Below are 23,892 nucleotides of genomic sequence, written 5' to 3'. Positions count from 1 at the left end.
GGTTGCCACAAACTACGGAACACACGCGACCATTTAAAATGGCGCCGATTTTGCTGACAATGCCACGCGCCAGCCATTCGGTACGGCAGGAGAAGGGCATAAGGGAGGTGTGATCCAGGCCAACCTCAATAAAGTTATGCTTTGCCATGTAATCCCACCCAAGCCCCCATCGTCCTCATAGCCACAGGCTTCCTCTCCGCATTTACCCATTTCCGTTTCCATGTTTACACAAAATGTATTGCATACTTTTCGGCGCAAGTGTGTAGGCGCTTGCTCAGCGCCTTTGTTTTCTGCGCTTTTCCGTGCACTGGCCTGGCCTGGCCGTTGGCATAATTTGCACTTCATTTACTGACAGAGAAATACACAGAAAGGAAATGTCTTAGCCAGCCAAGGACAAGGATTTGCACGCCTCTCTCCCAGCCTGCCTGCCCATTCTACGTCTCCAGCGCTCTGTTTGGGGCTCAGCACGATTTCAGCGCGCAGATAACTAAGCAAAAGGAAATTTTCCGCTCACAATACTCGTGTTTCATATGCGCCCTGGTCGGAGAGCATTCGTACCAGGATACGATCAATATTACGCTGATCATCCCAGTGGAACATCGAAAAGTGTCTCTGCTCTGTTCATACGATCGTCCATTGCCCATACTCAGAACGAACCTATGTCCAGGATAAACATACAAGTTGCCAGCGAGAGTGTGCCGACTAATGTTGGATGCATCAAGATCTCCTCAATATACCTGCCACCCAACCAACCTTGGAGTACAACTGATTTTGAGCAACTTTTTCTTAGCCTGGGGAACAGATTCATCGCAGGCGGTGACTTTAACGCAAAGCACCCATGGTGGGGTAACGTCAGATCATGCTGTCGAGGGAAGCGATTGCAAGAGGCCATCGTCAGTAGCACATGCGAAATCCTTGCCACTGGCGAGGCAACTTTCTTCTCATACAAAACTCGCCTTACACCTTCTGCTCTCGACTTTTTCATTGTCAACGGGATTGCGCAAAACAAGCTGTCAGTCGAAACTAAATATGAACTCTCCTCGGATCACCTGCCAATTGTAGCATCAGTGCATCATTCTCCTCAAATCAAAACTATGAAGCAACAAATTCTCCCTCGAGGCTCTTGCGTTGAAGTATTTCAAGCCGAACTAGATAGTAGAATCAACCTCAACACGGAAATAAAAAGTCCCGATGACATAGAAGATGCAATCTCGATATTTATGAGAAACGTAATATTGGCTGCATCTTCTGCTGCGCCTGTAAACCAATGTTCACCAAGCCAACGACGACAAGATACTCTTCCCCAAGTGCCGTAGCACTCCTGCGCCTGAAAAGAAGAGTAAGAAGAGAGTATGCGAGAACGGGTGATACTCGAGTTCATCAAATCTACTTGAGACTATCAAACCGTTTGCAAAAGGTTCTTGCAAAAGTCAAGCAGACGAGCATTGATAACATTTTAGAAAAAGCTGGCCCCGATGCATCTTTCAACTATACTCTCTGGAAGCTTACAAGCCGATTTAAAAGAGTAGTCATGCCTAAATCGCCAATTAAAAATCCAGCAGGCGGTTGGTGCTACTCCAGTCAGCAAAAGGCTGATATCTTCGCAGACAGTTTAGAGCAAAGATTTAAGCCATTTAATCTTACGTCTGCTGTTACACGAAGGGCCGTCGAGCTACAATTGGAAATGCCATTTCAAATGTCCTTGCCAGCAAGCCCAGTCACATTTCAAGAGGTGGTGCAGCAAATTAAGAAGCTGAAGGCCAAAAAATCCCCTGGTGAGGACCTGCTGGACAACAGGACTTTAAAACTTCTGCCTAAAAAAGCCCTGCTATTTATAGTGCTGCTCCTCAACAGCATTCTTAGGATAGGACACTTTCCTACCTGCTGGAAGATGGCGCTAATCTCCATGGTACCTAAGCCAGAAAAACAACACACAGAAGTCGATGGCTACAGACCAATTAGCCTGCTCTCAGCGCTAGGGAAGATGGCGGAAAGAATGATACTGAACCGCATCATGCAGCTTGAACCTGTAAAGAAAAGAATTCCAAAGTGGCAGTTTGGATTTAGACAAGGCACGCCAGAACAACTTCATCGAGTGGTCAACTTCGCGCTTGATGCAATGGAGCAAAAAATGTATTCGGTAGCTGTGTTTATGAACATTCAACAAGCGTTTGACAGGGTGTGGCATGATGGCCTGCTCTTTAAGCTGAGAAACATATTGCCGCCGCAGCTATTCCAGCTGGTGAGTAGCTTTCTAATGGACAGGAGTTTTAGAGTTGTTGTAAATGGAGCAAAATCATCGAAGCGCCCAATCTGTGCAGGCGTCCCACAAGGCAGCGTTCTTGGACCAACGTTATATACCCTATATACAGCCGATATGCCTTCCTCAAGGGTAATAACTGGGTTGGACGAGGACGATGTGTTGATAGCAACCTACGCGGATGACACTGCAGTGCTGACCAGAAGTCCAAGCATAAATCTAGCTACGGAAGCTCTGCAACAATATGTGAGCAGCTTTGAGGTCTGGGCTCAGAAATGGAACATAGGCATCAACAGCAGCAAATGTGCTAATGTTACTTTTGCTACGAGAACACTTTCTTGCGGAGGCATTAATATGCTGGGCTCCACACTTACGCACAAGAGCTCGTACAAATACCTGGGTGTTGTACTCGACAGGTCACTAAATTTCAAAACCCATACTACCATGGTTCGACAGTCTGTGATGGCGAAAGCGGGAAAGATGGCGTGGCTACTTGCACCAAGAAATAAGCTATCGCTGTACAGCAAAGTCACGATATACAAGTCCATCCTCAGCCCCATATGGAAATACGCACTTCAAGTTTACGGCATCGCGTCAAAAACCAACTTAAATAAAATTAGAGTTGCTCAGTCAAAAATTCTACGACGAATATGCAATGCTCCATGGTACATACGAAACAGCGACATCGAGAGGGACCTAAAGGTTCCCAAAGTGGGCGATGTTATACAATTACATGCAGCAAGGTACTTGCAACGACTTGGTGGTCACCCTAATGCGCTAGCCAGACGTCTAATTAACCCGCCAAGGAAAAGAAGACTCAAAAGGAGTCATCCACTGGATCTCCCTACTAGATCCCTCCTATAACATCTCATTAACTTTTTGTAAATATTGTAAATAATGTATGTACCTACTCCATATATGTAACATTAAGTTTAGGTATGTATCTCCTGTGATCAATTGTTTTTCCCCTTAAATGTAAAACTAGATTAAGTTGCCACGAAAGGTAGCAGTAAACTTGTTTACAATAAAATACAAATTTTCCACATGAAAAAAAAAAAAATATATATTCGTGTTTGTTGCCTACCTGCCTACCTGCCTGCCTGCCTGCCTGCCTGTCTACCACTCGTGTGTTTTATTGTCAAATCCAAACTGAAAGTTTCCTGTCTGTGTTTTTAGTGTGGATATAAAATGCTAATAATTATCCGTAAATGTTAAAAGAGACAAAGACTGAAAAAATCGACGAGCATTTTTTGTGAAATTAAAAAGCATACAACTTTAAGCAGGAAGGTCATGAGTCCGTGGCAGTCTGGTTCGAGGAGGCCATTACAATTGGGTGAGTACTGCACAAAGAAAGAATAATGGAAAAGAGCTCCAACGAAATGGAGAGCAATGGAGGGGATAATGGCGACCACTTAAGGGACCAATTATACATTTACATAAAGAAATTACATTCATTCCAAGAGTCTACTATAAAATAATTTAATGCGTTGTGGAACACATAGTTTTAACGACAACATTTCATTATCAATATCTAGCGCTCTTCTGTGTCCTAATCACACAACTCTGTATCTTCGATTGCCATGGAGTGGAGGTGTCATCGTCACCCACTAGGAAATCTGCTCCTCTGCGAATCACCAAGCCACAACCAACGTCACCGCAGCCGAAGCCAAGCAGCAGCACATCCAAGGCAACCACCACCACGGAAGCGCCCACAACCGATGACGGAGCCTCCTCCAGTCCGGGTGAGGGCCTGCTGGCCCCACTTATCTCATCCACAACGGAGGAGAGCAGCAGCAGTGGGAGTAGCAGTGGCACAACAGCCAGCTTAGTGCCAGAGATATGTCTCAATGGACTGCAGTTGACAATCAACAGTCCGGACGAGGGAACCCTCATCCGAAGTCAAGATGAATTCGTCCAGATTATAGAGGGCGATGTGATGCTCAGTGTCTTAACCAAGGATCCCATCTCGGCCCTCTTTGTAGTCAACCGAGTGAACCAAGCGAATCTCATAAATGCAGATTTTGAAATAGGTGAACCATCCATACAGATTGTGAAATAACTTGTAAAATACCCCCCTTATCCTTAGGACTTCGTGCCATCAATATTGATAACGACAGTCTGGCCGAGAGCATTCTCCTGCAGGAGGTTCAATATCTGCAGCAGTGCACTCAGTACTCCATGGGCATCTTCATGGACTTTGAACTGTACAAGCAGCTCGAGTCAGTTATCAAGGACCTCGAGTACAATATCTGGCCCATATCAGCAACTCGCGCCTACCTCTTCCCCAAGGTGGCACATTTGTTGCATCAGATGCCCTGGGGCGAGAAAATAGCATCCGTTGAGATTGCAACCGAGAATCTGGAGATGTACAATGAATTCATGGAGGCCGCCCGTCAGGAGCACATGTGCCTAATGCACTTCAAGAGCGACGACAATGTCTACATTTTGTTTGGCAACAAGATGGCAAGCCATTTTAAGGAGAATGGAACCCTGTTTGCGGTGCCCACCGACCGCACGGATGATGAGTTTTTGGCAGGTGAATACAAAGAAAAATGCCTTAGAGATTTCTATAGTCGAAATAACGACTGTTTGATACCTGGTACCAGCTGATTTGAATTAAATTTGAAAGACGAAAAGTGTTCAATTGACATTACAAAAATGATAGTCTCTAGAGACGAAAATTAGCTAATTAAATTATTTAAAAAGCTCTCTACCCCTTTCTTCTCTACAGATCTTCCCAACAAAGCCTTCATTCTGATGGAAAACGAAATAGACCTGGGCACCACCAGCGAACTGGACCCCACGCCAACCACCCTGGACGAGGTGCTGATCGGGAAGAGTGTGCTACCCTCGAGAGTTCTCAGCTTTGCGGATCCTTTGGTGGATCTGATGCACTGGCTGCGCGGCTCGCTGGCCAAGCACTGCAAACGGGATGGGGAAATGTATGTGCTGGAGAGCTGCTTTAATTTCCTCAACTTCATCGAAGACTGGCGCACGTCCGAGTACCGTCAGGCGCATGAGACTGCGGAGATTCTGTCGCTGCTGCTTATGCGCAAGCTCACCACATCCATGAATTTCCAGATGTACCAGAAGAAGGTGCAGACCCTCGACAAGATCACCGGGGAGTCCCGCACAGAGCTTCGGGAGATCGCCTCGCAAAACTTAGTGAGCAACGTGACCACCTACTACCACTACAATCGCGACAACAGCACTAGCCTGGAGCTGAAGACGAAGTTCGGTCAGGTGTTCAATTGTCAGTACAGTGCTGGCGACAACCGGCGCTATCCGTTCCTCTTCGACGGCGAGTCGGTCATGTTTTGGCGCCTCAAAGTGGACACTTGGGTGGCAACGGGACTGGCGGCCACCATCTTGGGCCTGATAGCCACGCTGGCCATTTTGGTGTTCATTGTGGTGCGCATTTCAGTGGGCGATGTCTTCGAAGGCAATCCAGTGACCTCGATCCTCCTGCTACTCTCGCTGATCCTGGTCTTCTGCTCGTTTGTCCCCTTCTCCATTGAGTATGTGGGTGAGCAGCGTAACTCCCACGTAACCTTCGAGGATGCTCAGACCCTCAACACGCTGTGTGCGGTTCGGGTGTTCATCATGTCTCTGGTATACTGCTTTGTGTTCTCGCTGCTTCTTTGCAGGGCTTTGATGCTGGCCTCCATTGGGTCTGAAGGCTTCCTGTCCCACGTCAACGGTTATATACAAGCCGTGATTTGTGCCTTCAGCGTGTTCGTCCAGGTGGGGATGTCTGTACAGCTGCTGGTCGTGATGCATGTGGCCTCGGAGGCGGTGTCTTGCGAGAATCTCTACTATGGCCACTGGCTGTGGGGCTTATTGTCCTACGACTTTGTGCTGCTCTGCTGCGTGGCGGCCCTGATCCCCTTCATATATCGTTCGCAGCGCAACTATCGCGAGGGCATACTCATTGTCATCGGGGCTATTCTCATCTTGGTCATTTGGGTCGCTTGGATTGTCCTCTCCCTGTTCGGCGACGAGTGGAGGGATGCGGCCATTCCGCTGGGACTGCAGGCCTCGGGCTGGGCCGTACTTGTGGGCATTCTGATACCGCGCTCTTTCCTAATTGTGCGCGGTATAGAACGCTCGGACATTGCCCAGGCCCTGCCATCGCTCACCTCGCTGGCATTTGCCCAAAACAATCAGTATTCCTCAGAGCAGGTGTGTGTCAATGGAAATATCTATTTAATTGTATAAATACTCTTTATTTTAATTTATTCTAGAGCGTCTATGAGTGCGTGAATCCCGCCATGCGTCACTGTTCGCAGGAGGAGATGAGCCATCAGTCGCCCAGCGAGATCCCAACGTTACCCTTGCGTGGCGGTGGGCCACGACGACAGCAGTTCTTCGCCAATCTCCGCCAGGCTAATGCCAACATCAATCCCCAACGTCCTCCACCTCGACCGCAGCATAGTCCTTCGCGTTCATCGCTCTCCGAGAACGGGAATTCAGTTTGTTAACAATCTTTTAACTTTAATCATTGACGAACCAAGATACTACAAGAAAATAATAAATAAAATAAGAAAACCAATCGAGACTCCATTTATGCCGAAAACATAACATATTAATGTGTAATTTTAGTCTCATTGAAATAATGCCAACCATTGGGCATATCCCTACACATCCCTCTAAATCATCATAGAAATCACAGCTGAAAACGATTGGAATAAATTAATATAAATTAGCCCTCAAATGGGCCCATTATCCCCATTTAACCGCGCCGCTACTGTCACCCACCAGAAAGTTCTCTATCAAGGTTCACGCCCACACTAAGTGAAAGCTTTCCATCGAAAGCTCTGCCATTTTGTCGTTTTTTTGTCTCACCATAACTCTAATTGGCTGAGCAAACACGTGACAAGGCAAACAATGCTCGTAAGACTTGCCAGCCGAAAGAAATTCATCTAAGCTAGAAAAACGGCAGCAACAACAATCGAAGGACTCAATATCCTTGTGCGTCACGCGACATTGGACGCCCATTTGTTTGGCCTTGGGTCGCTGTGGAGTTTGCGCTGGATGGAGTGGAGTCGGGTTTTGGAGGCCGCTGACGTCAGGCTGGCATTGGCCAGACCTCGAACATTGACCGTGGTACATGGACAAAGGCGCAACAAGATGTGAAGCCATGCGGCTTTCCCACCATAAGGGGCATGCTCCAATCCGAGGTTGCCACAAACTACGGAACACACGCGACCATTTAAAATGGCGCCGATTTTGCTGACAATGCCACGCGCCAGCCATTCGGTACGGCAGGAGAAGGGCATAAGGGAGGTGTGATCCAGGCCAACCTCAATAAAGTTATGCTTTGCCATGTAATCCCACCCAAGCCCCCATCGTCCTCATAGCCACAGGCTTCCTCTCCGCATTTACCCATTTCCGTTTCCATGTTTACACAAATTGTATTGCATACTTTTCGGCGCAAGTGTGTAGGCGCTTGCTCAGCGCCTTTGTTTTCTGCGCTTTTCCGTGCACTGGCCTGGCCTGGCCGTTGGCATAATTTGCACTTCATTTACTGACAGAGAAATACACAGAAAGGAAATGTCTTAGCCAGCCAAGGACAAGGATTTGCACGCCTCTCTCCCAGCCTGCCTGCCCATTCTACCTCTCCAGCGCTCTGTTTGGGGCTCAGCACGATTTCAGCGCGCAGATAACTAAACAAAAGGAAATTTTCCGCTCACAATATTCGTGTTTGCTTGTATGTCCGACGCGTTTTGTCCTTGCGTATGTTTTGGCATAATTTTCAGCCCAATTTTGTGTACAGTTCTCGCAATTAAATTTATTTTGAAGGAAACAGATTTAAATGGTATAATCTTACGGAGTTCCTTGGTTTGATTCCAAGAAGTTATTCATATAATTGGACGTGTTAAGCAGCGTATAATAATGGCCATACCCCAAGGATTGTAGCCGGAGCATGTGACACTTGACTGTCAAAAGCTCTGCTACGTGACATTATTAGCAATGCAGCCATATCGTGTATGTTTCCCTGCTATCCGGCCATTCTGCCATCCGGCCATCCAGCCATCTTTGGCGTGCTGCCGGCTACGGTTGCTGCTCAAGAAGGGCGCATGATTTATGACTATGACAAAACTAATGATGGCACATTCGGTAGATGCCAGGCGTGTGCCGAAACCAAACACACACATACCACATTCATATGCATATATTTGTACATACATATGTTCCAGAAATTTGCAGAGAAATTTTAAGACCAGCAACAAATATTTTATTTATTTATGATTATTAATTCTAACATTATGAATCTGCAATGAATTTATAAAATACACCTTTAAATTATTAGAATACATAACTCCAAAAACAGGATAAACAATGAATCAACTACAAGAGATTTCAGCAGCATCCATTGTTGTTTTCGAGACGCTTCGGGGTTGTTTGAGATATCGAGAATGCCGAAAAGTTTCTCTATTTTTTTCCAATTCGAGTCAAATTTAGACACAACCACGTCAAAAGCTATGACGTTTACCGCCCACAGTGAACAAACAGCAACATCTTGCAAATGTTGAATCGTTGAAGCAGAACCCACCTCCAAGCATGAGGCCAAAGTTCAATCTGTCATAAGCAACGTTTGCCTTTGTTTCTCTAGTCTTCTTTTATACCCGATACTAAAATGATTATAGGGGTATATTATATTTGTGGTGAAAATGGACCGACCCCATAAAGTATTTATATTCTGGATCAGCATAAATAGCCAAGTCGATTGAGCCCTGTCTGTCTGTCCGTCTGTCCGTTCGTCCGTCCCTATGAGCGCCTAGTGCTCAAAGACTATAAGAGCTAGAGCAACGACATTTTGTATCCAATCTTCTGTAATATGTCACTATTACACGTATTTTTCAAAATTTCGCCCCACCCGCTTCCGTCCCCGCAAAGAACGAAAATCTGTGGCAATAATATTGAAGATACGAGAAAATTAAAAACGCACAATCATAAAAAAATCATAGACTGATTTTCTGTCTCTCTCGCACGCACTCTTTGTCGTGTCGTGCAATGTTAGCGCCGTCTGGTGGAGGAGAGCCATACTGACTAAGTATCGGGTATAAATGTAGAGTTGCGGTCGCCGCAGCAACTCACAACGTTCCGCCTCGTTTCTACCAAAAAATACAAGCTCGAAGCAATAAAATGAACAATGAAAACACTCACACTCTACGCTGTATGATTCTATCGGTTCAGTGACGACATCAGCATACCCCTTGGCCGTATCTGCCGGTAAAAAGCAGCCATTACCAGTTACAGACACATTTAGCCAAGAATGCGTATCTGCACTGGCATGTCGCCAAATGTGCGACGCGCTAGGCATTTGCTTATATTAGTCATGCCGTCCAAAAAAGACATGTGACGCTCGGGATCCCACCCACTCCACTCCGACACACACAGGCACAGACACAGATACAGCTACGAACGCACACACACTGTCAGCAAGCTTTTACTATGCATGGGGCCAGGACGTCAGTGGCTTTCTCTGTTTTACAACTACAGCGAAAGGCTTTGTGGCTGGGGGCAGGGAAGAAATTGTTCCTCATATTTTACTCACTCTACACGCCACGCAGATAGCGGCAAGCCAAAACAGAAAGCTTTTCATTCATCAAAAGTAATCAGGCGACGAGCAGCGTGACGCGGACTGGCCTATGCCACAAAAAGAGACACCCAATGGGCCATATACCGGGCGAGAAAGAGAGCAACGAGCTCCGGGTAGAGTTTGCGCCATTTGGCAACTCGTGGAGCTATTTTTCGCCTATTTCATGACTGGCTGGCTATTTTAGAACCCAATTTCGTGGGCCAACTTGACGAAGCTTCTATTTCTGTGCATAGGGCTTTTCTTTGCGGTTTTTCTCGACTTTTTCTTGAATTGCGCTTGAGGGTTCATTCATGAAATTTGACAGGCTAACTCGCGTCACTCGAACAAAAGAAAAGAGTTTCGAGCTTTTATTTCTTTTTGTAATTTTTCCATTTAATTGCCAAGGATTCGCTATTAATAGAAAGCGATTAAAGACCCCGCCAACAAAGACTTGAAGAATATGTAGAAATAGAGGTAGAGGATTTTCTGGCAAATAAATCTCTATGGTATCTTCGGCGAAATGTTTGGATATTGCGCAAACGCAGGGTAATCAATGAATAAAGAGTTACAAGAATAAAGTAATTATGGTCAAAGAAACTGCATTTTTATACATATATCATACACTACTCAGGAACTTTTTAAAATCTGTCCAATATTAACAAAGAGCTATGAATCAAAGTTATTTTAGCTCTATGGAGTATTCTCAGGAATTCATTGCATATAGCCAATATCCACTGTATATTAAACTAAGAGAAAAGAATATTTCATCATTTTAACAGAAATTTACGTATTTCGAATAACCCTTCTGATCCTATTTTTTAAATCCAAAAATCCACTTTTAAAGACTGTCGAATTTTCCCGCTCCAATTACTGCGCTCTCACTCTGATACACTGTCTCACCCACATCACTTTCCCTCTCTTTCAACAGCTGTACGTGCTGTGCTGGCCTGCCCATGCTCCGGCAAGCTTTCGTCAAGTTGTGGAAAGCTTTCGCGAATGGAATACACAACCAACATCCTTGAACAAACAGATTGGAGTCCAATGGGCTTTTCGCGTTAGTACGCGACGTTGACTCCTGGAGCACAGACACGGCAGCGGCTGTCCGAAACGAGAAAAACAACAAAAAACACACTGAGACAGGACCTCGCACGCACACAGACACACGCACACCAACACTGACTCAGACACAGCCAATCGTGTATATGTAATTGAAGCGCCAAGTGCCAGTGTCCTAGAAATTAAACATACTCCTAGAAATCAAATCGAATCGGATAATAGAAAAGTAATTGGAGAGAAAGTTGATAACGCAGTGGGAGTAGTAAGAGAAGAAAAGTGCAAGTGAAAAGTGCCTATAAGAAGCAGAAAATCAAACAACCACTCACGCACACACACGGACACACATACAAAGGAAACGTCATATGCCAGAGGCATTGACAGGAGCCACATCCAGAGCCAGAGCCAAAGCAAAGAAGCAACGGAGCAGTGTGGAAAATCATTTTGTGTATCCTATTTTGTGGGCTCAAACTCGAAGCAGGCAAGGCAAGGCAAGACAAGCTAGCGTCCGCGTCCGTGTCCAATCCCGTGTCCTTTGCAATAGCAGCCACCAGCAACAGAACAGACAACAATAATAGCAATTAGATCGTGTTGTTGCTATAATGATAAATTTCAAAAATAAATTGAGCAAATTATCGTATAAAACGTGCCCCGCTTCGAAATTATAAAAATACACACTCGCACAGCGCTACGGCAACGCCAACGCTAGCTTGTCAAACCTGAAGGATAAGTGGTAGTCATCGTCGAAGTGGAAGTCGAAGTCAAGGGTCCAAGTGCCGCAACCGACTTTAAATTATGCATGCACATTGATTTTCTGACTGCGACGTTGTTGTTCCCGTCATCCTCTACGTCCGCGTCGTCGTCGTCTTCCTCATTACCGTCGTTGTCGTCGTTATATCCTCATCATCTTTATCATCAGCCTATATAGGCAATCTGGTCTGTTGTCGCATGTTATCGTCGGAACTGGTGTCGTCGACGGCTTTGTTGAATGCGAGTTATCAGCGCAACAACGGCCCAACAAAAGGTGAGCATCCGCTTGGACCACGCGGCGTATGTGTGTTTTCCTGTTTTGAGGGGAAACATTTCGTTGGATAGGTCAAATCAACAAGGCCGATGAGGGTAATGGCTGTTCATTATTTAACAATATGTATAGAATGGGTAGGCTCTTATCTGGAGGAAGCAGGGCATTAAAGAATCATGGAAAGAGGGTAATATAGACTAGAATAGAATAGAATAAAGTTTTCGCTATTCTGCTGAAAGAGAATAATTTTGATCTTATAGTAGAATTTTGAACAAGTTAAATATTTGATTAATTCAAATTATCAAGTAATAATGGCGCTCTGATACTATGGACTATGGTTAGTTTCTTTTCATACTTGCGTATATTATTCCTTTTGTTACTTCATTCATCAAGCAATTATATTTATATACTCTTTGAGTTTAGGTGAGTTCTTCGTTCCCTCTTTTCTTGGCTTCTCTTTTCTCTCTTCCCTTTTTAATAAGCCATGAAAAAGTCATAAAGTACTCATATTTATAACTAATTTGTAGGGCATATTAACACCCTCTCAATCTTTGAGACAAACACCAAGTACCAGCCACACCCACACACACACACAAAACGGGCGCAAACCCATTAACACGCTTTGGAAATGACCTACTCACAGACTCCAGCTCCTAGTCCCACTACCACGGTAGCTCCCACTTTTTCCGCCCTGGCTATGCTGTGAATGCTGTGTCATTGTTGCCACTACAACTGCTTTTAATCAGATTTCAATTATAATTGCATTTCACTGCGCTACTAATGTCGTTTGGCACACACTTTTCCGCCCACTAGGGCTGCCCCCGCCGGGTAATTTCCCTCTGTGCAACGGCTTTTTAATGCAATTTATTAGGTCCGACAGTGGCCCGATGCCAAAGAGCCAACGGCGTTAAAATTTCCATTCGTACTGAGGCGAAAACTTCCACCGGAAACTCAGTTATAAAATGTCAACACCGATGGGAGCTCAGAACAGTTTCCACATTTCCGGTATGCAACTTCATTTTCCATCGGCCACTGCATGGCCATGCACGGGCGTCAGTGTGTGGGCTTCAGTGTGGGTTTTGCTGACGTTGTTCTAGCGATTTTACGACTTGATGTCATGCAGCAAACAGCAGCAACAACCAATACGTATACGAGTATTTTTTGCTTGATTTCTTGGCTTTTTTTTCTGTTTCAGCATGCAACAAGAAGAAAGTCTTGAATTGACTTTATGGCATGCAATCAGTCAGGCAATTGCCTTAATTATACAAATTGCTTGGCAGATTATAAATTACATTGCAGTTTGCCCACTCGACAGAGAAGGATAGGTTGTTAGATTTCTAGGAATTCACGTTCATTCTAATGAATATTCTGAAAAATTCAAACGCGCAATTAACAGCTATGTCATGCTCCTGTTATAGTATCTCTTTCCTGATCTGTGGAAGGTTAAAAGGAGTACAAATTTATGCAAAATCCATTTTCTTTTCTCCATTTTCCGTCTGCAGATGAAGTTTCGCTGTCAACAACACTTGAAGAGTGCTACACATCAACATCAGAAGCAGCAGCAGCAACAACAACAGCAACAATGACCAAACAATTGACAACAGCCACAGCAACCAATGCGGCATCGAGCATAACCCAAACGGGGGATTTGGCGCCCACAGTCATATCACCAACAGCCTCCACAACAATCGAAACAACAGGAGCAGGTCCAGGACCTGCAGCTGGCACACCTTCCACTCTGACAGTTGAAGCGACAAAGAGTTTGACACAAGCAACAGCAACATCACCATCTTCAGGAGCAACCATAAGTAACGATGCTAGCGGTCGTTCGGCAGCTCTGGAGCGTGCCTACGTCCACGATGTGTACGAGCACTGCGAGGAGCCCACGGGCCCAGTGCGGCCACGTATGGCGCACTTTCTGAGCAACCTGGAACCGGGCTCCGTGGTGTGCGACGTGGGCTGTGGCAGCGGACGCTACCTCACACAGTGCAATCCGGCAATTTGCACAATTGGCGTGGAGCGGTGTTACCGTCTGAGCAAAGTGGCCCACGAGAAGGGCGGAGAGGTGAGTACTGGTTCTGGGTTCTGGGGTCTGGAGTCAAGTGTGTGTGCGTTGTGCCCTGCAGGTACACGGTGCTAATTGTATTTGAGAGTTTGTAGTCGTGGTCGTGTTATTCATGGCACTCTCTTGGCGCAGGTCCTAGCCATGCATTTGACCCATTTTCCATTAACAAGCCACACACACACAGGAAGACTGGGAGGCAGGGAGAGGGCTTCCACAGCCATAAAACATTCACTTGATTCAAATGCTGCTGCTCCACTTGAGTTGGCCATTAGCAGCACGCATAAATTATGCTTATCATTGGGAATTATTTCCACATGCCCGGCTGCTGTTGCATTGGGAGTTTTTAATGCTCTGTAATTGCAATGGTCCACAAGGGCGCCGTAAAGCGAGTCGTTGGAGAGCAGTCAAAGGCGGGGTGAGTGTGCTAGTGGGATATAATAAACTGCAGTTCCATTGCAGGCACAAACGTTGCATAATTGCTGCGCAGCATTCAAGCCAGCTCGAAGCTCGAGTTGCTGCAGATGCAATTTGCAAGTTTCCAATTGACCAACTTTGAATGGGACATAAATCGATATTGGCAATATAAGATATTCCCATTTGCTATTGGGAAATTGTTTTAATTGCAATTTTAAGTCGCAATAAATGTACACATCGCTCTCGCAATAAGAGGAAAAGGTATAAATTACTGGCACAGAAAACTCAAAGGATGATTTCAAAGATAATTAAGGGAGGACATTTAAACGAAGTCAGTAGACTAGCCTGTTGATCGTAGTAGAAAAAACTCATAAGGAGTGAAATGAAAACCTACAGAGACTTCGTGTATAAAAGCCAATTGATGGTGGATTCTATTCTCCAAATATCATATTCTCTAAATAAAAATCTAAAAAAGGCGACTCTAATGATTAGTATGTATATGTATATATATGTATATTTATAGAGTCCCTTTTCCGCTTAAAACTTCTGCTCAGTATGTAATACCCTCTGCGAGGTCGCAATGAACATTAACCATTACACAGGGAAAGTTTTCCCCCCGAGCTCTATATTCACTTAACAATGACACAACCATTCCGCATAGTTTCTGTTTATTTCTGTTTTTCCCGCTGTTACTGCTGGCTGCCCACAACATTTCCTTTTACAGCGAACAACTATAAATTGTTACCGCACCGCCCGCACAGAAGCACAACCCCCCTTCCTGCGCGGGCCATTATTCAGTTGCCCGCCCTGAGGTATGCAACGCTTTTTGCAATAATCTATTACTAGTGGCGCGCCGGGCTCCACATCACTTTGGTTATTTATGCTGCCATTTCCCGGCAAGAAAATACCATTTACTAAGAAATGCATTCCCTGGGAAGTGCACCACCACACCCTGGCGATGCCACCATAATCGACAACACGCATTCTTCGCATTTAAATTGCTTTTGCGGAGGCAGTGCGTGGGATTGACGAGGGCAAAACAGCAGCCGCAGATAGTCCGAGACCGTTGCAAAGAGCCCGCTCCACAGCTGCAGCCGTTCGCCCACCATTTACTATAAATGGTCTAATTTATTTAATAACCTGTCACATTATCAGGCCCTGACAACGTGGCTCTGATTGCTGCCCGATTGGTATAGAGGTCGATTGCGAGTCCTTGACATTTAGCCAATTATTTGCATGCGTTTCTAATCTCTTTTGCTGGCAGTGCAAGCAGGCACTGTCCATGCACAAAACAGCGAGTGCAATCACATTCAATTGCAGGGATTCTGACTGGCTTTGTTGCCATTTACCTAATGTGTTTAAAATAAACTCGAATGCAAAGGCACCCCAATGCAGACGTGACATGCAAGCAGATGAAAGTTCTTGCTGCGAAACGTAAACTTTATGCAAAACCAATTTAACTTTGGCCGGAGACTGGAAGTTGCACTTTACTGGCAGGAACTTTGATTTCAGCAACTCGTGCATGGCCTGGTTTTCAATAATTTTGTAGGCCAATAAGCCAGCAAGCAGAGCGGCAGCTGCAACAATCACACATAGTGGCACACAGCGGGAGATCCTGTGCTGTGCTCGAGGCTCATAAATTTTAGCCCCGCCCAAAATGGCGCATAAAAGGGGCAGGCCAAGCCGCAAAACATAAAAAAGTAAAACTCAATAAGAGCGGAAAGCGAAAGCGCAGCCAGATTTCTTGCAAGAGGATAACGAAAGGGCCACACGAAAGGGCTGGTAGTTTGTGGCACACTTTTTTGGGCCAGGTGAAACCTGCAATTTTCAGCAGGCGAAAGGAGCAAACGGAGAAAAGAAGAGACGGCTCAAGGGGCCGTTCTCGGCTTAAGCGCCATTTAAATAAGCCGCAAGTCGAGGAGGCCAAAGGGGAAGTGCATAAAATATAAGTATTTTCTTTTAGCCCAGAGTTCTGCTGCTCCCCCGTTCTCCTCTCCCCTACTGTCTGTATCTGTCTGTATGTTCTAGCTTGGAGCTTTGAGCGGCTTTGGCCTCATTAGCGTGCAACGCAGCGTATGCGTAACATGGTTCACTCTCACCTGGCGCGACACTCTCCGCCAGGAGAAAACCTTGTCACCATAAATTTCAAAAGCGTAATGCAATGGCCGACCCGTGTGACATTACGCACCCACAAAGCACTCGCCTGCATGTATGCCTGTGTGTGTACAAAATGGCGACTGCCTGCTATAAATATGATTTGTAAAGCGCATCGCTGGCTAGCAAAAACAGCAGAGGAAAAGGAGAGGGCGAAATAAAAATGCTAGCGAACGCATTCATCCCATCTTGGACATTGGAACGAGAAGCGGTGGAGGCAGAGAACGGCTTCTATAGAATGTAGAGTGCAGAAAGGCTTAGGGTGCTGTAGTAGATGAATGGTTACGTATTGCAATGCAGAATGAGCGATGTCCATGGGGCGGACCTCATACATATAACTCAAATCATTGCTCACCTAAAATGCATAAGGTCCTGCTGTTTTGAGGAAGCATTTTCTGCAGCAAGGGGTAAATATTTGCAGTGAAAATGCAATTCAAATCTGTTTTATGGGAGCCAACGTTCAGCTGGGGGAACCATTTCTTCAGCTTCGCCTATTGTCGCAATTTCTATGCTTCTATCGACATCTCAGGGCTTGGAAACACTTTTGTTAATTGATATTTGCTGAAGACTCTCGCAGGTTCATACTCACAGTCAGGCACAGGGCACAGCCCCAGAACAGGTAGAAAACTCACAGAAAGTTGGGTCAAGGCTTCTGCATTTTGCAGACAAATACACAGTGAGCGAGGGAGAGAATATACCAGAACTCTTATTCGTGATAATCCTAGAGCCATAGATTGAAGCAAATAAATTGCTATTTTATCAGTGAGAGAAGCACAGACACAACCACAGCATCCAAACGGATGGACGGTATGCGTTTTTCCCATATTTCATTTATCAATCTGTTAGACAACATAAATTAGTTTCGTCAATCAATAGTTTTTGCCAATGCAAAAATGTATGTGCTTGATGGAGCCAGCTAAATCGATTTACAATTTGACACGTTCGCCAATTTTTCATCTGTTCGCAAATAAATACCTTTCGTTGGCCATTTCCTCTTTTTCTGCCAGGGTAATTCACACCATTACGGTGCTATCGAGGTCTGGCCGTGACATGCAAATGAATATAAATGGCGTGCATCGATGTAAACATGAATCAAGGGAGGCAAAAGCATTATATATTGTTTCAGTGTTGAGTCAGGTCAGGTGCGGTGGGGCCTTGTCATGTTTGGTCAGTTTTTAAGGTTTCCTTATGCACACAAAGAATAACAAATTGAAAAAAACCAACTGCCAATTTGCCATCCCGAAAAAGGTATTGACTCGGTTTGCTCTTCCGCCCCACATTGGGCCCGAAAAAGTTACTAATTGCAAAATTCTGTAGACAAGCTTTAGAGATTACAGCCCACTCTCGGAAAAGTAATTCACATATGACACGGTTTTGTACCTTTTTTTCAAGGAGGATCCGGCAATAAATTTATAAATTTCCTTGGGCGATGAGACCCTCAGACCTTAAGTACCTATGTTTTTCTGTAGTTCATATATTAAGTGTATGTTTGGGTCTAGGCATCCTTCAAGTTAAAGACAGTTCTCTCTATCGAGCGCGCACTGTAAAACGAATAGGGATTATACAATGATATTGAACCGCTTTGATATGCAAATGGCCTTTGTCGCAAACGAACCCTTTGTCAACACTCCCCAAAGCAATTGCTTGTCCAGCGCCAGAGCTTAAAATTGCATTACTCCTCCTCGGCCACACTGTCTTATCAGTTCCTCTATACCCTGGTCGTGCTTCCTGCAGCTGCAGCACAATTTTAAATTGAATACTTTTGCGAGCAGGACCCCAGAGGAGGCGGCTATGAATGTGACTGTTCCGGTTTCAAAGAGTTTCCTGCGAAGGCATTTGCGTAACCTAATTGGCATGATGGCCCGTCCTGGGGTTTGCTAGGAGTTCCAATTCCCTACTGGATTCATTCCTTCATTCTCATATTTTTTGCTTTGCTTTCGTTGCGCAGGTGGCTCTGTGCGACAATCTGGAGTTGCCGTTCCGCGATGATAGCTTCGATGCCGTGCTCTCCCTGGCCGTGGTGCACCACTTTGCTACGACCGAGAGACGCGTCCAGGCCCTCAGGGAGCTGGCCAGGATACTGAGAATTGGCGGCCGTGTGGTCATAACTGTGTGGGCGCTGGAGCAGCGTCATCGTCGCTTTGAGTCGCAGGATGTGCTCATACCGTGGCAGCCACCCAAGAATCGCAATTATTCGTATTCTGATGAAGAGGACGATGACAACTGTCAGCCGCCCTATCACGCCTACACGGAGGACTCGACGAACTCCAGCCGCTCGGCAGGAGATGGCGACAGTTCCAGTCTCAGTTCATCTTCGCCCGGGGAGTCCTGCTACAGTTTCGTTCGACGAGCCATTCAGGTACGATTAAGACCCCATAAGACAATCTAGAAAACTGATTAACCTTTCATCTTTTGCTGCAGAAACTGGCCCGTGGACGTCGTCATGCCTGGTTCATGGACTCGTGGTCTTCCAAGGACACCAAAAATGACAGTAGCCTGGACTATGAGGATGCCAAGGATCTGCCCATCGAGCTTCGTCGCCTGGAGGACTTTGAAGACTTTCCGCCGGATCCACCTCTGTCCGCCGGCCTCAAGTCCCGCAGCTTGGGCAGCATTCTGCAGCCGCCGCCCCGGCAGATTGTCCGCTCCCGCTCGAGTGTGCCCAGCCTCGGGGGTCCCCTGATTCCGGGTGAGACAAAGGCCAGTGCGGCCGCTCTCCTGCTCAACGCTCCCGAGGGGCAGCAGATCAATGGCCGGCACTCGCCGACTGCCACCGCCAGTGCGGGAAACACACTCAGTCGCCGGCCCAAGCTCATTAAGCAGAAGCAGTCGCTCTGCGAGGAAGATGCCCTATCCGACCCATCTACGCCCCCTACCTCAGAGGCGTTCCAAATGATGAGCAGCTACAACACCTCCAACGGGGGAGTGAGCAGTAGCCTGTACACGCGAAGCGGCTGCTATGCCCCCAACTTCCATCAGCACGCCTCGTCGGTGGCCTCTCCCCCGGCAGCAACTAAAAGAACGGCAGCGGGAGTGGGACCTGGAGGCAGTGCCGCCGGTCTGCGCAAGCAGAGCTCCCTCAATGAGGAGCTGATGGCCTGCAACCGGCTGCGGGAGAAGGAACGGGTGCGAAAGCGCATTCAGAAGCAGACCTCCCTGAACGAGGCCTTCCTCTGTCGCTCGGCCATGTTCTCCAAGCGGCTCCAGGTGATCCGCGAGGGATTCACCACCAAGATCAAGAGCTCGACGGGCAGCCTGGAGCGGGTGACCAAGACCGGCATCAGCAAGCTGATCCAGAACATCAAGAGTGCGCCCCAGACGCCCTCGAATCCGGTCCAGACCACAGCTCCGGCGGATAAGACTGTCACAAACAACAATAACAAGCAGGCCGCAGTGCCTGCAGGGGCAGGACATCAGCACCACCATCATCATCATCACCACCATCTACAGCACCACCTGTCGCACCTGATTCTGTCGAACACGGCCACCTCTCCTGCACCCGGACCCGCAGCCGGTCCTGTGACGTACTGCAGCAGCGTGGACTGCAGCCTGGGGAACATCTGCCACTGCAGCCAGTACCAGCAGGAGTGCTTCGCTTGTGCGGACAGTGAGCAGGCCAAGGCCAGACGACACTCCCGCGAGTCCGGCTCGGATTCCTCTAAGGACAGCAGCCTCCAGTCGGATACGAGCATCGAGTCCGAAGACAGCTTCGCCTCGGTCATCTTCATACCGAAGCCGGAGCAACACCAGCAGCAGCTGAACTACCAGCAGCAGCACCAGAACTCCAATTCCAGCTCGAGCAATTCCTCTTCCAGCAACGGAAAAGTCGTGAGTGGGGGGACAACTGGAGCTGCTCACCCACAAAGTACCACCCATCCCAACTTCCGACTGCCGCCCACACACTCTGTGCCAACATCTCCGCTGATTATGCCCTGCCCTCCGACTCCGGCGCACTCCCCGGCCGCCATACAGGGAGCAGTAACGTCGCCTCCACAGTCCACAACCGCTGTGTCGGCGGCCATGGCCATACTCACGCCTCCCACGAAGCCGGCACGCTTCAGCTTCGACGAGGCCCACATCAAGCAGCAGAAGGAGCTGCAGAAGGAGCTGCAGAAGGAGCAGCAGGCACAGCCTCAGCCGCAGCCGCAGCCCAAGGCACAGCTGCCGACCCACACGGTCCACAAAATCACGCGTCAGACAATCAGGGACCTGCCGCCGATACCCAAGTTCCGGAAGCAACAATCCCTGCAACTGCAACGCCAGAATTTTCCGATTGTGAGGCGAGCCTCTGGATCGGGTGTGTCCACATCTGCCTCTGCCCATTCGCTGGCTAGCAGGCTGCTCTCTCTGGAACTCTTCAATCCGGCCACTGATGACCTGGACAGCGACTCCAGTGAGCCCTCCTCGCCGGACTCAATTGACAGCGTCATCAGTGCCCCGCGCTCGTCAAAGATCGCAACTGGCAGTGGCGGCGATGGGGGAGATGCCTCCACATCCGCCTCCCAGGACGAGGGAGAGCGAGAGCCCAGCCTGGCCCAGTTAATCAGTCGGCAACAGGAGCAGTACCACAAGGGAGAACTGCAGATCAATAATGCTGTGCCCAATGCCAACGACGACATCATTCTCAATGCGGACAGTGCTACGCTGCTGCCGGAGAAGCGGGAGTCGGGCCAGACGCAGGACTGCGCCGAGTTCGCCGAGCAGTTGACGGCCCAGCTGCAGCGGGAGCTGGAGGACAAGAGCAATCGGGCCGAGTGCCGGTCCCTGGATGGGATCGGAGATCTCTCCGAGTACTTGGGCGGCGCCAAGAAGCGCTCGAATGGCGAACTGAGTGCTTTCAGGGATGAGCTCCGGGAGCGTCGCTTGATGCTGGTCAATCTTTCGACGCAGCCCAGCCTGCAGCAGTCACCCATTTCCTCCTCCACCTCCTCGCTCTCGTCACAGACCCGCAGCTTCACCATCCAAGAGGAAGATGGCGAAGAGGAAGAGGAGGAGGAGAATGAGTCCAGCTACTCGCTGGGCATCTACGAGCACTGCAAGATCTCCAAATTCAACTACAAACGGAATCGCCACTACCAGCTTAACCCAGAGACAGCGTACCTCCTCCAAGACGATGGCGACAGCGATGTGCGCGACGACGAGGACGACGTCATTCCGGAAGAGGAGGAGGACGAAGATGCCGAGGCGCTCGAGGCTCGTGGCGGGGACCAACTGGGCGAGGGTATAGGCGCCTCAATGCACGACTACGGACAACGGCGCCGCAACATAGCGGCCATGAAGCAGAGCACGCCCAGCACCCCCTCGCCAGTGTGCGCAAACCCTTCGGCAACGCAACAACAACAGCAGGCACCGCTCCAGCAGCGTAATTCCACCGACTCGATGGAGCACTCAAACAGCTCCACAAACTCGCTGGACAGTCCCTCACAGGGCGGGTCGAGCACGCACCATCGCTACTATCACGTGTTCCGCGAGGGCGAGCTGGACGCGCTCATCAACCATCATGTGGCCAGTCTGCACATCGTGAGCTCCTACTACGAACGGGCCAGCTGGTGCGTGGTGGCCGAAAAGGTTCAGGTGTGGACCATTTAAACTTCTCCTCCAAAAAAAACCCCCAATTGAGTCTCTGATGCCCCCAAAGGAATTGTTAAATTTAGTCTCTTACTCTAGTAAACAAAATTGAAGAGGGGAAACCCCACGAAAAACTAGCACTAATTTATCGGAAGGCAGCTCGCCCTTTTCAGAGTTGCCAAGCCTGCTCAAGAACGGCAGGGTAGCACTGCATTGAAATCAAATTTCAAAAGAAAACCAAAACCCCTTTAGCTGTAAGCCAAAAATCGAGTACGAAACAACGCAAAACAAACAGAAAAAATACTATATACATATAGATTCATATAGGGATCTTACAACATCTATAATCTATTTACAACGAGCATCACTTTGCGCTATCTTCGGACTCAGTTCTCGAGCAGTTTTAGCACGATATTATTTCCGATCATCAAACGTCCATTCGAAACTTGACATACCTATACAGAAAGCTATATACATATACAGGATATATACTCGAAAGAAAGAATGTAATGTACCCATCTAACCGATATATGGATTATAGAACCCCATAACTAACAAATATCAATACCTGCATTTAAAGAAAAAGAACCCCTTACATATAATCAATGCAAAAGAAATCAAATCAAAAGAAGAAAAAATACTCTAACTCATACTCGTAAATCGGCAACGCCTACCAGATATCACTCTACCACTCTATTCCAATACTATTTTCAATATATTTTCCATACACTCTTTTGAGTTTCTTTGATTAGAAGTAATAAAAACCAACACACACTTCCCAAAACGGCCAATAAACACAAATGTAATATAAGCTTATGCCTAAATTAAATTTTTTTGTCTTCTTAAGTGCTGTTATTTGAAAAATAACTCAAAAATGTTCAATAAATGAAATATATATACATAACTATCCTATATGCGACTGTAAATGTGTTTTTAGGTAGCAAAAAACTAACTTTATACCACGAATAGAACAATTAAATAATTTATAACGAATGTTGGACGAAACTCTAAATCACTACTGCTCGAAATGCTGAAAATTACAAATATTTGATTAGTATTACTGGAAATTATGTATAATTTGCACGAAAACCCCCAAACACACAACAACAAACCAACCAAGAGACACAGTAACACCGGCTAAAACAGAGGAATACTATCAACAATATTCAATAGTAATAATTTGTTATGCATTAACAACATTAAATAAACGAATTATAACTAACAATTTAAAATGATTTATCATATTTTTAAACAAGGCGCTATTCTAAGTTCACGTGAACCGAACCGATGGGAACCTGTAAACGGAACCAGATTGGATCCGGTAATGGATTTTCATCTACGTGGGAGGCCGGACATGAAAGCTGGACGCAGAACAGTTTTATAATCAATTAAGAATTCCAGCTATCAACGACTTTTCCCTTAATTTAGGTTTAATCATTCCTTTTGTATTTATTGCATGGTTCTATTATGGAATTTAATATGCGCGCCAACATCTGTCAATTTGTGTCTGTCTGTCGATAGTGTCGGTAGCGAAATATTGGTATATGAAATGTTGGTGATTAGGTTGGTGCTCGTTTATTTTTAATAATTATTGATAACATTACAGTACATTAATTTGAATAAAATATGTATATTTTTTCTTTTAATTTAGCGTGTGTTTATATCTGAAACTAATTCCGGAATCCCCTGAATAATATGAAGGTTGTGTATCTATCGATAGTGTACCTACATTGCGATAGTGTGCACTATCGTTTGATTAGTGTGACCAAAGG

General features: G+C 46.6%; 2 protein-coding genes across 2 annotated transcripts; both read left to right on the top strand.

The window, feature by feature from the left end:
* The first annotated feature begins 3,400 nt into the window (after positions 1-3,400).
* Positions 3,401-6,812, top strand: LOC108157469 (protein bride of sevenless). The gene is made up of 5 exons (XM_033389807.1): positions 3,401-3,593; positions 3,796-4,290; positions 4,347-4,796; positions 4,992-6,442; positions 6,505-6,812. Exons 1-5 carry the CDS (start codon positions 3,551-3,553, stop codon positions 6,739-6,741), a joined length of 2,676 nt encoding a protein of 891 aa, XP_033245698.1. The 5' UTR covers positions 3,401-3,550; the 3' UTR covers positions 6,742-6,812.
* A 4,090-nt stretch (positions 6,813-10,902) lies between these two features.
* LOC108157686 lies at positions 10,903-23,327 on the top strand. Its single transcript, XM_017289853.2, has 4 exons — positions 10,903-11,922; positions 13,422-13,984; positions 18,501-18,911; positions 18,974-23,327. Exons 1-4 carry the CDS (start codon positions 11,847-11,849, stop codon positions 22,139-22,141), a joined length of 4,218 nt encoding a protein of 1,405 aa, XP_017145342.1. The 5' UTR covers positions 10,903-11,846; the 3' UTR covers positions 22,142-23,327.
* The last annotated feature ends 565 nt before the right edge of the window (positions 23,328-23,892 follow it).

Source organism: Drosophila miranda, chromosome 2, assembly GCF_003369915.1.
Source record: "Drosophila miranda strain MSH22 chromosome 2, D.miranda_PacBio2.1, whole genome shotgun sequence".
Classification (NCBI taxonomy): Eukaryota; Metazoa; Arthropoda; class Insecta; order Diptera; family Drosophilidae; genus Drosophila; species Drosophila miranda.
This window is presented reverse-complemented; position numbering and strand designations above follow the sequence as displayed.

What these genes read in the sequence shown, in the direction of transcription:
- LOC108157469 (XM_033389807.1), top strand. Translation starts at nt 3,551, where the DNA reads ATGAGTCCGTGGCAGTCTGGTTCGAGGAGGCCATTACAATTGG. An exon ending in GAGGAGGCCATTACAATTGG is followed by an intron (nt 3,594 to 3,795) that starts GTGAGTACTGCA and finishes ATCAATATCTAG; the next exon opens with CGCTCTTCTGTGTCCTAATC. An exon ending in ATCAGTATTCCTCAGAGCAG is followed by an intron (nt 6,443 to 6,504) that starts GTGTGTGTCAAT and finishes AATTTATTCTAG; the next exon opens with AGCGTCTATGAGTGCGTGAA.
- LOC108157686 (XM_017289853.2), top strand. Translation starts at nt 11,847, where the DNA reads ATGTTATCGTCGGAACTGGTGTCGTCGACGGCTTTGTTGAATGCGAGT. An exon ending in CAACAACGGCCCAACAAAAG is followed by an intron (nt 11,923 to 13,421) that starts GTGAGCATCCGC and finishes TTCCGTCTGCAG; the next exon opens with ATGAAGTTTCGCTGTCAACA. An exon ending in CCCACGAGAAGGGCGGAGAG is followed by an intron (nt 13,985 to 18,500) that starts GTGAGTACTGGT and finishes TTCGTTGCGCAG; the next exon opens with GTGGCTCTGTGCGACAATCT.